The sequence below is a fragment of the Moschus berezovskii genome, chromosome 6 (assembly GCF_049115385.1).
Source record: "Moschus berezovskii isolate FMDL1 chromosome 6, NW_MosBer_1.0, whole genome shotgun sequence".
In the NCBI taxonomy this organism is placed as follows: domain Eukaryota; kingdom Metazoa; phylum Chordata; class Mammalia; order Artiodactyla; family Moschidae; genus Moschus; species Moschus berezovskii.
In genome coordinates, this window is record NC_142465.1 from 108,366,666 (window position 1) to 108,380,819 (window position 14,154).

The following is a 14,154-nucleotide window of genomic DNA, read 5'->3' on the forward strand; positions in this document are numbered from 1 at the left end:
CCATGGGATTCTCCAGGCTAGTTGCCATTTTCTTCTCCAGGGGATCTTCCCAACCCAGGAATTGAACCCACATCTCTTATGTCTCCTACGTTGGCAAGTGGGTTCTTTACCACTAGCGCCACCTGGGAAGCCTGTGTTAGACCAGACGAGGCATTGTCGTAGAGTCTCAGTTGCACACTACCAGGGTGTGTATTGGTTCTCGCTCACACAGCATGGCAGGGCAGGGTCTCTGCTTTACACAGTCACTGGGGACCCAGACCAATGGAGGCCACACGGGCACCTGTTAGGGACAGACAGTGCTGGAAGGTCATGTGGAGGCTATCACAGCAGTGGACAGTTCATCACCTCTGCCCACAGCATGCTGGCTAGAAGCGGCCTGATTAGGAAGAGGCTGGAAACGTGTGGAAGCTCGTGGACGTTCCATGACCAAGAAAGGTCTCTGCCACTCACTCCAGCCAGGCCATACAGCCCTGGAGAACTGCCCTTCTGCCTGACATCCCAGTTCTCTCCTCCCCAGTCTGCTCCCTGGTAGATCTTAGCCCACGCTTGTCGGTGCATTTATGGGTGAAATACATTTCTCTTTTCACTCATGCATTCAGATTTTTTTTGTTTTTCAAGGATTACCATCAGGCAAGGCATTCTGTAGGCCACAGGAGGGGCTAAAGCAAGCTTTTATACATTCATGGTTTCAACCCTGCCTGCTGACCAAAGGATTTGAGGAAATGTGAAAATGAACCACTCCCAATGCAGGGGGCCTGGGTTGGATCCCTGGTCAGGGAACTAGATACCCCATGCTGCACCTAAGATCATGCATGCCACAACTGAAAGTCCCATGTGTCCTGCCTGGTGCAGCCAACTTAGAAAAAGAGAGAAAGAGGGATAAACCAGGAAAATGCAGAGTTGCCATGATGCAGGAGTGACTAGAAGATGTGACAAAGATATCCAAAGACTAGAATTGTTCTTACTGGCAGAGTTCACACACTAATGAGGCAGTCACACACAGCAGGGTGACAGGCAGACCTGCTGGCAGAGGTGTGGTTTCAGAGCCCCCAGGCCTGCAAGGAACGTGAAACTGAGGATAAGGTACCTGATGGAATGAGGGTCCTGCCAAGCTCAGAGGCTCCCTTTGCCTTCTCACGCTGGGTTTAATGCCTGTCTGGCATCCTGCCCCTGATCTCCTGGTGCACAAGGAAATGGTGAACATGTGCTTTGCTCACCAGGTGCAAACAGCTGGGGTAAACAACCCCAAGAGTTCTTGAGTATTTCTTGCAAAGCTGGGCGATGGAAGACCCATTCCCTGGGAGGTCCCTTGACAGGCCCCGGTCTAGGCCTAGCTGAGGTCCATCTTGCCACAAATATTTATGACAAAAGACAGAATTTGTTAACTGCCTTGAGTGTGATGAATGGGCTCCGCAGTGATAGATAAAGACAGAGATTGTCTACCTGGTGACCAGGATAATAGCAATCGTGGGCTCAGGCGCAAGACACACCATCATCTGGAGGTGACGAGGTCCTGGTGGTTCAAGGACTGAGCAGAAGTCCGTGACTGGTCGGGGGAGCGGGGTTGCTAGGGAAACAGAGATGCTTTGAGACCCTGTTGGCCAAGGCACGCTGTGCTAAGTGTGTGGCCTGGTTCAGCAAGCATCAGTCCCTGACATTTGTGAGAGTCTCAATGAACAGGCAGGGCAAGGACTGCCTTAGTCCCCAGTGATGTGTTCTTTCCTGGAGGGGTCACAGGGTGTCATGGGGAGAGGATCCAGGTCCTGGAGAAGGGAGGAAGCAAGAACGGGGCAGGACCACCCAGGCCGACAGGAGGGGTCTTGTCGTCTTGGGAGGCCACAGTCTGAGGCCAGACCCTGGGATCACCAGGAAGATCAGCTCAAGGCGAGCTTCTGTCTCAGCCTGTTCTGGCCGCTGTAACAAAATACCATGGACTGGATGGTTGACAGACAACAGAAACTGATGCCTCGGGGTTTTGGAGTCCAAGACGAGGGCACCAGTGTGGACGGCTCCTGGTGAAGGGCCTCTTCCGGACTGCTGACGGCTACCTCCTCGCTGTGTCCTCAAGTGGTGGAAGGGGCTGGGAGCGCCACGGGGTCTTTTATGAGGGCGCTCATCCCATAGCTTGGTGGCTCAGCGGTAAAGAATCTGCCTGCAATACAGGAGATGTGGGTTTGATCCCTGGGTCAGGAAGATCCCCTAGGGTATGGCAACCCACCCCAGTATCCTTGCCTGGAGAATCCCATAGAAAGAGGAGCCTGGTGGGCTACAGTCTATGGGGTCACAAAGAGTTGGACATGACTGAGCAATTAATGCTCACAGTTTCACAATCCCATTCCTGAGGGCTCCACCCTCATGACCTAAGCACCTCCCAGAGTCCCCACCCCCTCATACCATCACCTCTGGGGTGTTGGGATTTCAACTTGTGAATTTAGGGGAACACATTCAGACCATGGCAGCTTCCTCCTTGGGTCAGGGCATGGAGCGCACTGTACTCTTGATGGCAAGCTTCTGAATCTGCGTGTTGGGGAGCAGGATGCCCAGGGTCTTGTCGTGACCCACATGGGCCTGGATCTGGCTTGGCCTGGAAGGGGCCACCCCTCATCCTCTAGTTGTGGGGACGACCTCTAGCTCGAGGCTGAGTGAGGAGGGCAGGGTTGACACCAAGCTTCAACCAGTGGCTGAATGATACAGCTGCCGTCAGCTTGTCTTCATCAACATGGTTCCCTAAGTCCAGCTCCTCCAGCTCCTTCTCCTCCCTCTCCTCCTCCTCTTCTCCTTTCCAAAACTCTGCTTAGTTCTGGACTGTGTGTGGGGCTACAGATTCCTCCTCACACTTCACCAAGCCTCTCCTAGTTACAGGGTTGGGCTCACTCTGTGTACTTGACCCTCAATGATTGTGTCAGATCAAAGCTTCCAGTTCTTAGGAAGAGGCTGCGTTTGTGACTTTGTTTAAATTGCACTAGTACCCTGCTCCTGAGCATCGCTGTCCTGGGGGCAGGGAAGTGACGGAAGGAGGGATAGGGGAAGAAGGGACTTGATTTTCTGACACCTGTCGTGTTCCTGGCAGGCATTGTACATACAGCGTTTCATCCCATTTTTACAATAGCCCTTGGTTGCTCCTTTCATTTTATTTACGAGGAGTCTGAAGAGGTTTAGAAACTTCACCAAGGCCCATGGTTAGTAGTGGCATGCACACACACACACACACACACACACACAAACACACCCTGTGCCGAGCTCTGCTTTAAGCACGTTATTTTGTGTTGGTATATTGGATCCTCAGAACAACCCTGAGGGCGTGGTGGTCTCGACCCTCCCACAGGCCCAGGGGCCTCTGACTGAGCAGGGAGGCTTCTGTGTCCTTGCTGAGACCATAGCAGTCCACTGTCCAGTAATACGTAGCTGTCCTTTTGCCTCGGGAAATCCTAAAAGTGCAGGGAAAGGAGAATAAAACACACCAGAGGTTCCAGAAGATTTTAAAATCAACGCACCCACCCTTGAGGATGGCGGGTTGCAAGGCATGGTTGGAGTGGGTGGGGGGTGGTCTCTGGGGATTAGGGAGGAGACAGTGGGAGCAAGCCCCTCGCTCCATGCAGGTCCGCAGGCAGGGGCAGACCTCTGCAGCTTCACCAATTTGGGGGTCTCATTTGCTTTTTAAGTGAACATCTTTTTTTCTTTGAAGAATTGAAGTACCACCAGGTAGTCCTGAGTCTAGAATTGTGCATCCGGCTCTCAGCCATCCTCTGCACTGGCTGTATCTGACCGCTAAGGAGAGGAGACGGGGAGGAAAGGAAGAGGCGGGGGGAACCTCAGTACCAGAGGCCGCCCGGACCGCACAGATTCTTTAAAGAGGAATGTTTTGGGTTTACAGGAATGGATCTAATTTCCCATCAGATGTGGACAATCTGTGTTTTCAGAGCACAGGGTGGAGGGCTGCTGTATGGGTTCCGGGCACCAGTGCAAGGGGAACCAGCTTCCCCACAGCTAGAGTCTGCACAGGAGTGGCCTTTCAGAGCAAGGACATGTGTGGATGCATGTGGGTGTGTATATATGCGTGTGGATACATGTGAATACATGTGGATGTGTGTGGATGCACATGGGTGACAGGTGGATGTGTGTGGATACATGTGGATATGTGTGGATGTGTATGAATGTGTGTGGATACTTGTGGATGTGTGTGGATGCATGTGGGTGCATGTGGATGTGTGTTGGTGTGTGTGGATGCATGTGGATACATGTGGATACTTGTGGATACCTGTGGATATATGTGGGTGGGTGTGGATGTGTGTGGATGCATGTGGATACATGTGGATGTGTGTTGGTGTGTGTGGATGCATGTGGTTATATGTAGATGTGGTGGATGTGTCTGGATATGTATGGATGTATGTGGATATGTGTAGATATATGTGGATGTGTGTATGCACGTGGATGCATGTGGACACGTGCATACATGTGGATATGTGAGGATGTGGGTGGGTACATGTGGATATATGTGGAGGCATGTGGATGTGCGTGGATGCATGTGGATGTGTGTGGATGCGTGTGGCCGCATGTGGGCTGGACTGGGACCTAGGCCTTCCTGGAGGGGAGACTACAGTGCTGGTAATTTGAAATCTGGCCCGAGAGTCAGGTCTGCTGGGTTGTCTTCCTGTTTTGCCACCAGCTCCTGACTCCCTGGGTGGCCTCCTGCCCGTCGCATGTTGGGGACCAGGGGAAGGGTGTGTCCAGAGTTGATTCTGCCATTGTCTGAGGCCCCCTCCATGATGCGAGCAGGAACTGTACATTTTGTCTGGGAAGCCAAAAGATGGTGGGGGGCTGCTGCTCATAATGCAAACGACGTGAGCATGCCTGTAGCCCGAGTTTGTAGAACAATTCATTCCAGTTACATGGATCTATTATTAGTAACACTGCTACTTATAATAGTTTTTTTTATATAACTGGCAAGAATTCCTTCCAAACTTGAGCTGTAGCTACGAACATTATCTCTTTCATTTTTCCAGTTAATCCCTGAGCACTTATCTCTCCTTTTAGCAAGAAGCCCATACGTTCCTCTCCTTTTTTTTGAGTTTTCTAAGAACCCAGCACCTTACTCCGTGAGAAGGAAGGGAGTCAGGGTGATCATGCTCTGTTGGCCAGGTTTTCCCTTCAGGCCCCTTCTCCTCACCTCTTTGCCGAGGTCTGTGCCCCGAGGCCCAGCAGATTGTATCATGGGTGCCCCCAAGCCCGACTATGGGCTGGTTCAGCCAATGGGAAGCAGTAGAAGGAGCTTAGTGGGTAGAGGAGATGGAATTGGGGGCATTTCTCTCTGACTCACCCTCACCTGTAGCAGAACTGCGCCTTCATTAATATCCCTTCTTCTGAACCTTCTGGGGTGAATTCTGTTTCCCGCTGGGATGCTGACCATTTAGACCAGCTCAGGCCAACATCCATGCTTAAACAGGGACATCCCTGGAGTGTGACCCGCCCTTCACTCCCATATCTCCTTGCTACAGCATGTTGCTGCTGGATGCTGGCCTGCCCATCAGACAGGGAAGGCTGGACCACTGCTGAGCGGCTCCTTCCTCACCACAGGTCCCAGACTGGCCACTGGGCTCTTCAAGGAAGCACAGTCCTCTCCATCGAGGGTCTACGGCTATGAGGGTGCCCTGCTTTCAGACATATAACACCTGTATCCCCACCCCCATGCTGTCATCTGTCACACAGACCTGGACTCCCTTCTCCTGGGCAACCCACCCTAGCTGTGTACAGCCTGTCTTCGTAAACTTTCAAAACACAGTAGGTTGAATGATATCTCATCCCAGCTCTCTTTGAGGGAGGTGACCCTCAGTGACTATAAGATAGGGGTCCTCATCACCCTAAGTGATGCCACCCCAGCCTTCTAAGAAAGAGGGCTCATCAGAGATGTTGGGGTAACTTGCTGGAGCCTATTTCACCAAAGAAGAGAAACACGTGTACAAATGAAAGGTCTAACAGAGTGCCTGCTACACCGTCTTCCTGACAGCAGATGTTTGGGACTTCAGACTACACCTGCGTAGCACGGGGAGTTCAGCCTGGTCCCCCCCCCGAGGGGGACAGTAGGAGGGAGGCTCCGGAGGGAGGGGATATATATGTATGCTGTGTGTGCTCAGTCACTCAGTCGTGTCTGGCTCTTTGTGACTCTATGGACTGTAGCCCGCCAGGCTCCATGGGATTCTCCAGGCAGGAATATTGGAGTGGGTTGCCATTTCCTCCTCCAAGGGATCTTCCCGACCCAGGGTTTGAACCCATGTCTCCTGTGTCTCTGATATATGTATCCATATATCTGATTTTCTTCCTTGTGCAGAGGAAACTAACACAACATTGTAAAGCAGTGATTCTCCAACAGAAAAACTGACACTTGGGGCTGGACTGCTAGTGCACAGTAGGTCTCCAGTCCTTTTGTCTGGGGGGGCCACCATCAACTTCCTGACTCTAAGGGTGGGGCCCCTTGTGCTGAAATCTCTCCAGGGCTCCAGGAGTGTCTCAGGAACACCCATCCATAATCTCGCCCTCTGGCAGTACACTGGCTGCCTGGTTACCCAGCTGGCTGGCTTCTGCCGGGGTGATTCCCTCCCTGTGGCATAAACAAGGCAGCAACATCACACAGGAGGCTGGGGCCACCCCCTCTTCCCCCACCCCCACACACAAACATAAACCCATGCGCACACACAAATGGAGGGAAGGCCAGATGGTTGGGCTGTCAGGAAACACTGCTATTTGCAAAAGCCGGATCTGCCCTGGGGGAGAGGTGGGAAGCGTGGGGCACCTTTGCTTTCTGACTCAGCCTCCATTCCACCCCACGGTGGTGTGAGGGCTGGAAGTGGCTGCAGTTCACACCTGGAAGTTGCCTCAGTGTGTCTGGTTGCCGCTGTGGGTCTGTATCTGCTGGATCGCTGGGGACACCCCATTCAGATGAGTTGCTCTTCCAAGCTTCCGATTCCACAGCCGACACCGCCTTGCTCGTTATGCTGTTTCCATATGACGAGGATGGCGCTCCAGGGACTTTGAATTCTGAGCTGGCCCCCTGGGACTCACTTGGGCTTTCATACTAATTATTTTCCAAGGCAGTTTACAGCTGGGTCATTTATACTCATATTTTTTTATGACACAATGCACCAGAGGTTTAACACTTAAAAGAAAGGGAGAAGGGTAAGGGTGCTGCACAGGAAATCTATCTCATGGTCCCTCCTGGTCCTAAAGTCTGCCCTTTGTCCAAAATCCACTCCAGTTGCTGAAATTCAGATGGCCTCCAGTCAACCTTGGAGAAGGAAATGGCAAGCCACTCCAGTGTTCTTGCCTGGAGAATCCCATGGAGGGAGGAGCCTGGTGGGCTACAGTCCACAGGGTCGCAAAGAGTCAGACACGACTGAGCTACTTTACTTTCACTTTCCCTTTCCAGTCAACCTGGGGTGGCTTCCTGGGGGAGGTGAGGTTTCAGGAGCCTGTGAAGGTGGAGAGGGGTTGAGTTCTGCCTTCTCACGCTCTCTCCATGTTGACTCCTCTTCTCCATCCGTCTTGTTGTTTAGTTGCTCAGTCATATCTGAACCTTTGTGACCCCATGACCTATAGCCTGCCAGGCTCCTCTGTCCATGGGATTCTATAGGCAAGAATACTGGAGTGGGTTGCCATTCCCTCCTCCAGGGGATCTGCCCGACCCAGGAATGGAGCCCGTATCTCCTGCTTGGCAGATGGGTTCTTTGCCATGGAGCCACCTGGGAAGCAGTTGATGTCAAAAGGCACTTTATTTGAAGTTTTATGAAACACAAGGCTGGGCTATTTTCTCATGGGCTCAGATGGGGACCACTTTGGATTCTGTGTCCTCCCAGGGGATGGTGCCCAGTGTTCTGAAGTGCCCTAGTTGTCCTGTAGACATCATTCCACCCTGAGGGGACCCTGCAAAACCTGTTCCATCTCACTGTCCCAGGCAGGTGAGGCTCCTCATGTTGGCTATTGAAAGAGACCCGTTCTAAGATAGGAACGATGTTGTAAATCAACTCACTGTACTTCAATTTTAAAAGAGAGAGAGAGAGACCCAAAGTTGCATGGAGTTCCAGGGCCCCAACTCCCTTCCCTCGCACCCCCTTCCCCAGAAGCCTCAGCAGAGCCCCCGGCATGGCCTCATAGCTTCTCTGCCGTGGGCCCCGGCTGATTTAGTGGACTATCAAGGAGATTTGGATTGTTTATTGGACATGCCCATTATTTATGATGGCTCACGTCCCTAAAAGCATAGGCACGGGCTGTTTATAGAAATAATCCTAATGAATAATAACCAGGCCCATGATTCATTAGGATGGAAGAAGGGAGCCACTCATTTTCAGTTGGAGCAAAATGCTCTGAAGGGACCAGATTCTCCTTCCAGAGAGCTTGGAGGAAATTCCTGTACCAATTGGGAGATCTGAATACCAAGAGTTCAAAGGCGATTATAAAAGAAAATCAAAGACACGTGCTTCTCTGGACCTCGTCCCTAATCCCCTTCTAGCCACATTTACAAGGTGACTTTTCCAGATTTGCAGATCCTCAGACCTGATTAAGTAATATCACCTGATTACTTTTCAGGTGACATTGGTTTTCATTTTCTTACCGCCAAAATACTTAAAAGTGAGAGACAAGATGTGGTTATTATTGAATTGATTGCTTCAGGCTCATGGGGCAAAGGCTCAAATTCCTGTTGAAAATGCCTCCTCCCTCCCTTCCTACTTCCTTCCCTCCTTCCTTCCTTCCTTTTGTTGACTGAAAAAAAATGTACAGCCTAAAATTTGAGAATTATGTTTTATTCGGTGGACTTTCTGAGGACTTAAGCTGGGAGGCAACCTCAGATGGCTCTGCGAGATTGCTCTGAAGAAGTGAGGGAGGAGCCAGGATAGATAGGAGATTCTGCAACAAAAACCAGGTAGTCAGAACAGCAAAAGATGACTGTTAGTTAAAGAAAAGCAGATACCTCGAGTTAATGAAGCTAGTGCTTTTCTACATATGTCTGGGCTCATTGAAATCATCCCTTTGACATGCACCTCAGCTTCCTGGGGCCAGGACCCTGTGTTCTCCATCCTGAGGCCCCTCAGGGTGCACAGTCCAGGGTGGCTCTAGTCATCACTGACACACATGATGTGGGGTTAGTGCTCTCCCTCTGTCCTTGAAGAGCATGGCCCAGTAACCTCTTCTCTTTGCCAAGCTCTCTGTCACAGTCTGTGTAGACCCCTCTGAGCTCTCTGCTCAGATGTCCATGGAGCTCCATGGGTCTCGAATCTTCTGAAGGCACCAGTGAGGTTTCTGCTCAGTGTTTCTCAGGGTCTCCTGGGAACATTGGTTGACTCCCTGCTTGGACCTGATAGAACCCAAGGATCCTATGACCCCCAAAGCTGAGACCCTAGACTCAGGTTGTGTTTGCTTCACTTGCTTTTCTGATGAACCTCCATCATTTGAGTGAATGGACTCAAGATTTCTCAACCTGTGCCAAGGACACACAGGGAGGGCTTTTCTGCTAAAGTCAAAGGAAGAGAGAAAGAGGAGCAATGCCCTGGTGCCCAAGCCAAGCCTTTAGAGCTTCTTGACTTCTGTTCACTGGTTAACAAACCATTTTGTCAGGGATGTTTGTTCTAGTAAAATCTTCTAGAAGTGACTGTGCCGGTAAAAGATGAATTCCTCTTGATGAAGCAGGGGTGGTGGGAGGATATTCTTCTTGCTTAGACCTCTCTTTGAGGAGTACAGTGTGAAATTGTCACTTTCATGGATCAGAGGAGGGAAGTGAAAAGAGGCATGTATTGATCCTATATACGCTTGACCTTCTGTACCTGGTAAACCATTTGGGACCTCACAGAGGAAGTCAGTTCTAATGTCTCAGGGTAATGGATCTCTGGGTTTCTACTCCGGAGGAGTAAACGGACAGAAAATGGCTCATGTCACAGGGTCACCACTCTAAGGAGGTAAGAAATCTGTCTGATCAGCTTTGATCTTCCCTTTCAGAGGTTCCAAAAACAGAGCAGACATTTGAAGAGCGCCTGATCCTCAAGGCTTTCTTACTGAAGTTTGTCAATGCCTACTCACCCATTTTCTATGTGGCCTTTTTCAAGGGAAGGTAAGTATCTTGGTGCCATATACAGAAGGGCCACTACTGCTGCTGCTGCTGCTAAGTCGCTTCAGTCATGTCCAACTCTGTGCCACCCCATAGACGGCGGCCCACCAGGCTCCCCTGCCCCTGGGATCCTCCAGGCAAGAACACTGGAGTGGGTTTCCATTTCCTTCTCCAGTGCATGAAAGTGAAAAGTGAAAGTGAAGTCGCTCAGTCGTGTCAGACTCTTCACGACCCCATGGACTGCAGCCTACGAGTCTCCTCCATCCATGGGATTTTCCAGGCAAGAGTACTGGAGTGGGGTGTCATCGCCTTCTATACAGAAGGGCAATTGGTCACAAAGACAGTCCTCCAGTAGGGTCAGCCTGTCCCCATTGTCAATTTACACCTTCAGCCCCGTGTCCCACTCCCAACGCAACCTGACTGCACTAATCATGTTGGATTACCATCTTCAGATTCTGATAACATGGGGAAAGCTGCAGGTATTTGGCTCTGGCCCTGAAGGGTTAATCCTGGAGGAATGTGTGTCTCCCAAGTTGAGGACATGGCAGGAGAAAATTTCATGCCCAGCCAGCGATTCTTAGGTCTTGCAATGCAGGTCTGATGCTATCTACCTAGGTCAATGTGGACTTCATAGATTAGGATATAGTCTCCCACAAGACTACCCTCACTTCAGACACTGCTGCAAGCTCTGGGACTCTCAGGTCACTGATGGTTCTGCCCAACTGGCTACAACTACTGACCCCTAGGGTTTGATAATTCACCAGAACAGCTAATAGAGCTTGGGATGTTCTGTCCCTAAAGTTACAGTGTTATTACAGCAAAGGGTTACAAGTCTGAACTGCCAAATGGGAGACACATAAGGCAAGGTCTAGGAGCATCCTGGAAAGAAGCTTACATGTCCTCAGGATGTCAGCTTCCTGGCACATCAATGTGCACCACCAACCGCTCATCCAGGCTTCAGTGTCCGGAGTTTTTATTGGGGTCCCATTATCCAGGCATCATTGAATGAATCATGGCTCATGTAATTGAACTTAGTCTCCAGTCCCTCTCTCCCACCTAAGGTCAGGCTGCCTTTATTGGCCCAAAGCTCCAACTCTCTAATCATGTGGTTGGTCTTTCTGGCATTGGCTTCCATGATCCTGAATGAATGGATAAAGAATTATGGTACATATATACAGTGGAATAATAGTCGTAAAAAGGAACAAAATTAAATCAGTTGTAGTGATGTGGATGAGCCTAGAGTCTGTCATACAGAGTGAAGTTAAGTCAGAAAGAGAAAAACAAATCTCATATATTAATGCATATGTATGGACTCTAGAAGAATGGTGCAGATCTTATTTGCAGGTCAGGAGTAGAGATGCAGATACAGAGAAAGGACCTGTGGACACGATGGGGGAGGAGGGGGTGGGGCAGGAGTTAAGAGAGTAGCTTTGGCCTATATACACTGTCATGTGTAAAATGTATTTTAATAGTTAGTGGGAAGACGCTGTGTAATACAGGGAGCTTAGCTCAGTGTTCTGTGATGACTTCGAGGGCTAGAATGGTGGGTTGGGAATGGGAGGAAGGCTCAAAAGGGAGGAGATATATATATACCTATAGCTGGTTCATGTTGTTGTATAGCAGAAACTAACCCAATGTTGTAAAGCGATTATACTCCAATTTAAAAAATCTTAAAAAAAAAAGAATTACCTCATTAGCATAAACTTAGGTCTAGTCCCAGGGGCCCACCAAGAATAACAAAGACACTCCTATCAGGAAATTCCAAGGATTTAGAGGTTCTTCCCAGGGACCAAAGACAATGACCAGTCATATTCTTTATGATCTAATAGTCCTGGGTATAAATAATTTCTGATAAGTGTCATTTGTGGTCAGATCAGCTAGGTTCCTCCAAGATTTCCCCTTAGGCATCAGCTAAGTCAGGAAGCTTCGTTAGAACTGAGAGCTCGTCAAGAAGGCAGTGATAGCAAGACTGTCGTCATCCACACTTTATAATTTCCTATAAATGTGTTTGTGACCCAAACCACTACTCCTTCTCAGGACCTCTGCCCTTAAGGCTCATGAGATTATAGTAGCAGAGAGGTGTTCTCCATATTAGTGATTATATACTTCTTTGGTGATTTATGTCTAGATTTAATATAAATAGAAACTTGCATACATATGATATTCCAGGGAAAAAAATCATAGGGCTCTCACCTTTAGATAAACTTGTAGTGTGCTGAGAGAGAGTCTTGGCAACAGCACACTGCACTCTGCAGTAAGTGCTGCAAGAAAAGGTGGAAAGGCAGTGTTAGGGGAACACTTCATTATGAACAGAGACAGGAAGACTGCACCAAGAGGGGAAGTCAAGCTGAGCCTCCAATAGATGAGCAAGATTTCAGGAGATGGGTGAGCAGATAACATTTCAAGAAAGTAGGATTCTTCTATTGGCCTGTCTGGTTCCATGGTTGGCTGGTACCTCTCCACCTCCCCTATCTGCTCAATCTTCTTATTCCCTAATAAGTTAAACCCTTAGATCTTAGAAGAGGAATGAGACAGGCTTCTTGCATTCCTTTGAGTATTTTCAGTTAGAAGTCTGAATTTTTCGTTTCTGGTCCCGAGAATCTCCACTTGCAGTTTTAGTCCATCTTGGCCTTCATTTCCTGGGAAATCAGAAGCCCTTGTGGAGGAATTGCAGTCAGAACTCAGTTCTTTTTTTTAAGAAAAATACATTTTATTTTGTATTGGAGTATGGCTGCTTAATGAGCAATGTTGTGATAATTTCAGGTGAATAGGGAAGGGACTCAGCCATACATATGCGTGTATCCATTCTCCCCCAAACTCCCCTCCCCTCCAGACTGCCACATAACATTGAGCAGAGTTCCCTGTGCTATATAATATGTTCCTGTTGAGTATCCATTTATAATATAGCAGTGTGCACATGCCCATCCCAATGGATAGGTAGTTATAGAAATCAGTTCTTGACACAAGTTGAGGGAGGAAGTTGCAGGACAGTACACTTAAAGACAAAGAGGGCATGGCAGCCCACTTGGCTGGGAAATCCCAGGAGCAGAGGAACCTGGTGGACCGTGGTCCACAGGGTCACAGAGAGTTGGACACAACTGAAGCAACTTAGCATGCATGCACCTGCTAAAACAATCCAAACTTTGTTTTGCTTAGGCTCTGAAATGATCACACACACACACACACACACACACACACAACTGCCTCAACTCTACACCACACCTGGCCTCAACCCCTCTGCTCTGGGATGTGACCTAGTCAAAGGTGACCCCCTGGTGTTATTGGTGATTGTTAGCTGATAACAGGTATGAACTCCTTCCCAGAGGAGTAGCATCACCCTGGCCAGTTCTTTCTAGGAGGACTTTGGGCAGTGACTGGTCCACTGGGAAGACACATCCTCGGGCAGCCCTGACTTCCTCTCTCTTTCCCTAACTCTTCCCACACTTCTCCCTTCCAGGTTTGTCGGTAGACCCGGAAGCTATGTTTATGTGTTTGATGGTTACCGCATGGAAGAGGCAAGTATAGCTGCTGGTTTTTCCTGCCTGGCTGGTGGCTCGTACGTGCCCTTCCCATCCAGGCCCCACCCATGCTTATATCCCCACTGCAGCCTGGCTTAGCTCATGCTCTTGCCTGTCTGATGCCCCTTCTTGCATCTTCTCATTCTGCAGTGCGCCCCCGGGGGCTGCCTCATGGAGCTGTGCATCCAACTCAGCATCATCATGTTGGGGAAGCAGTTGATCCAGAACAACATCTTTGAGATCGGAGTCCCGTGAGTAATGAGCTCTGCTCACCCAGCTCCTGGCCTCCAGGGTTGAGCCTGGCAGAGTCAGATTTCCAGCAAGATCTCAGGGCCTCTGCTCTTCTAAGATAGCGTGGCTGTTCACTCCTCTGTCCGTGCATGCTCAGTCGCTCTGTTGTGTCCAACTTCTTTGCAACCCCATGGACTGTAGCCCCATCAGTCTCCTCTGTCCATGGGATTTCCCAGGCAAGAATACTGGAGTGGGTTGCCATTTCCTACTCCAGGGGATCTTCATGACCCAAGGTTAGAACCCATGTCTCTTGTG

The 14,154-nt window shown here is 49.7% G+C and overlaps 1 protein-coding gene across 1 annotated transcript in view; it reads left to right on the forward strand.

Moving 5' to 3' along the window:
* The window catches only part of ANO2 (anoctamin 2), a 342,786-nt gene that overhangs the window by 276,451 nt on the left and 52,181 nt on the right, over nucleotides 1-14,154 (forward strand). The window contains exons 17-19 of the mRNA XM_055395798.2: nucleotides 9,982-10,093; nucleotides 13,548-13,605; nucleotides 13,759-13,859. Coding sequence (XP_055251773.2) covers nucleotides 9,982-10,093; nucleotides 13,548-13,605; nucleotides 13,759-13,859 — 271 coding nt within the window. The remainder of the gene's footprint in view (nucleotides 1-9,981; nucleotides 10,094-13,547; nucleotides 13,606-13,758; nucleotides 13,860-14,154) is intronic.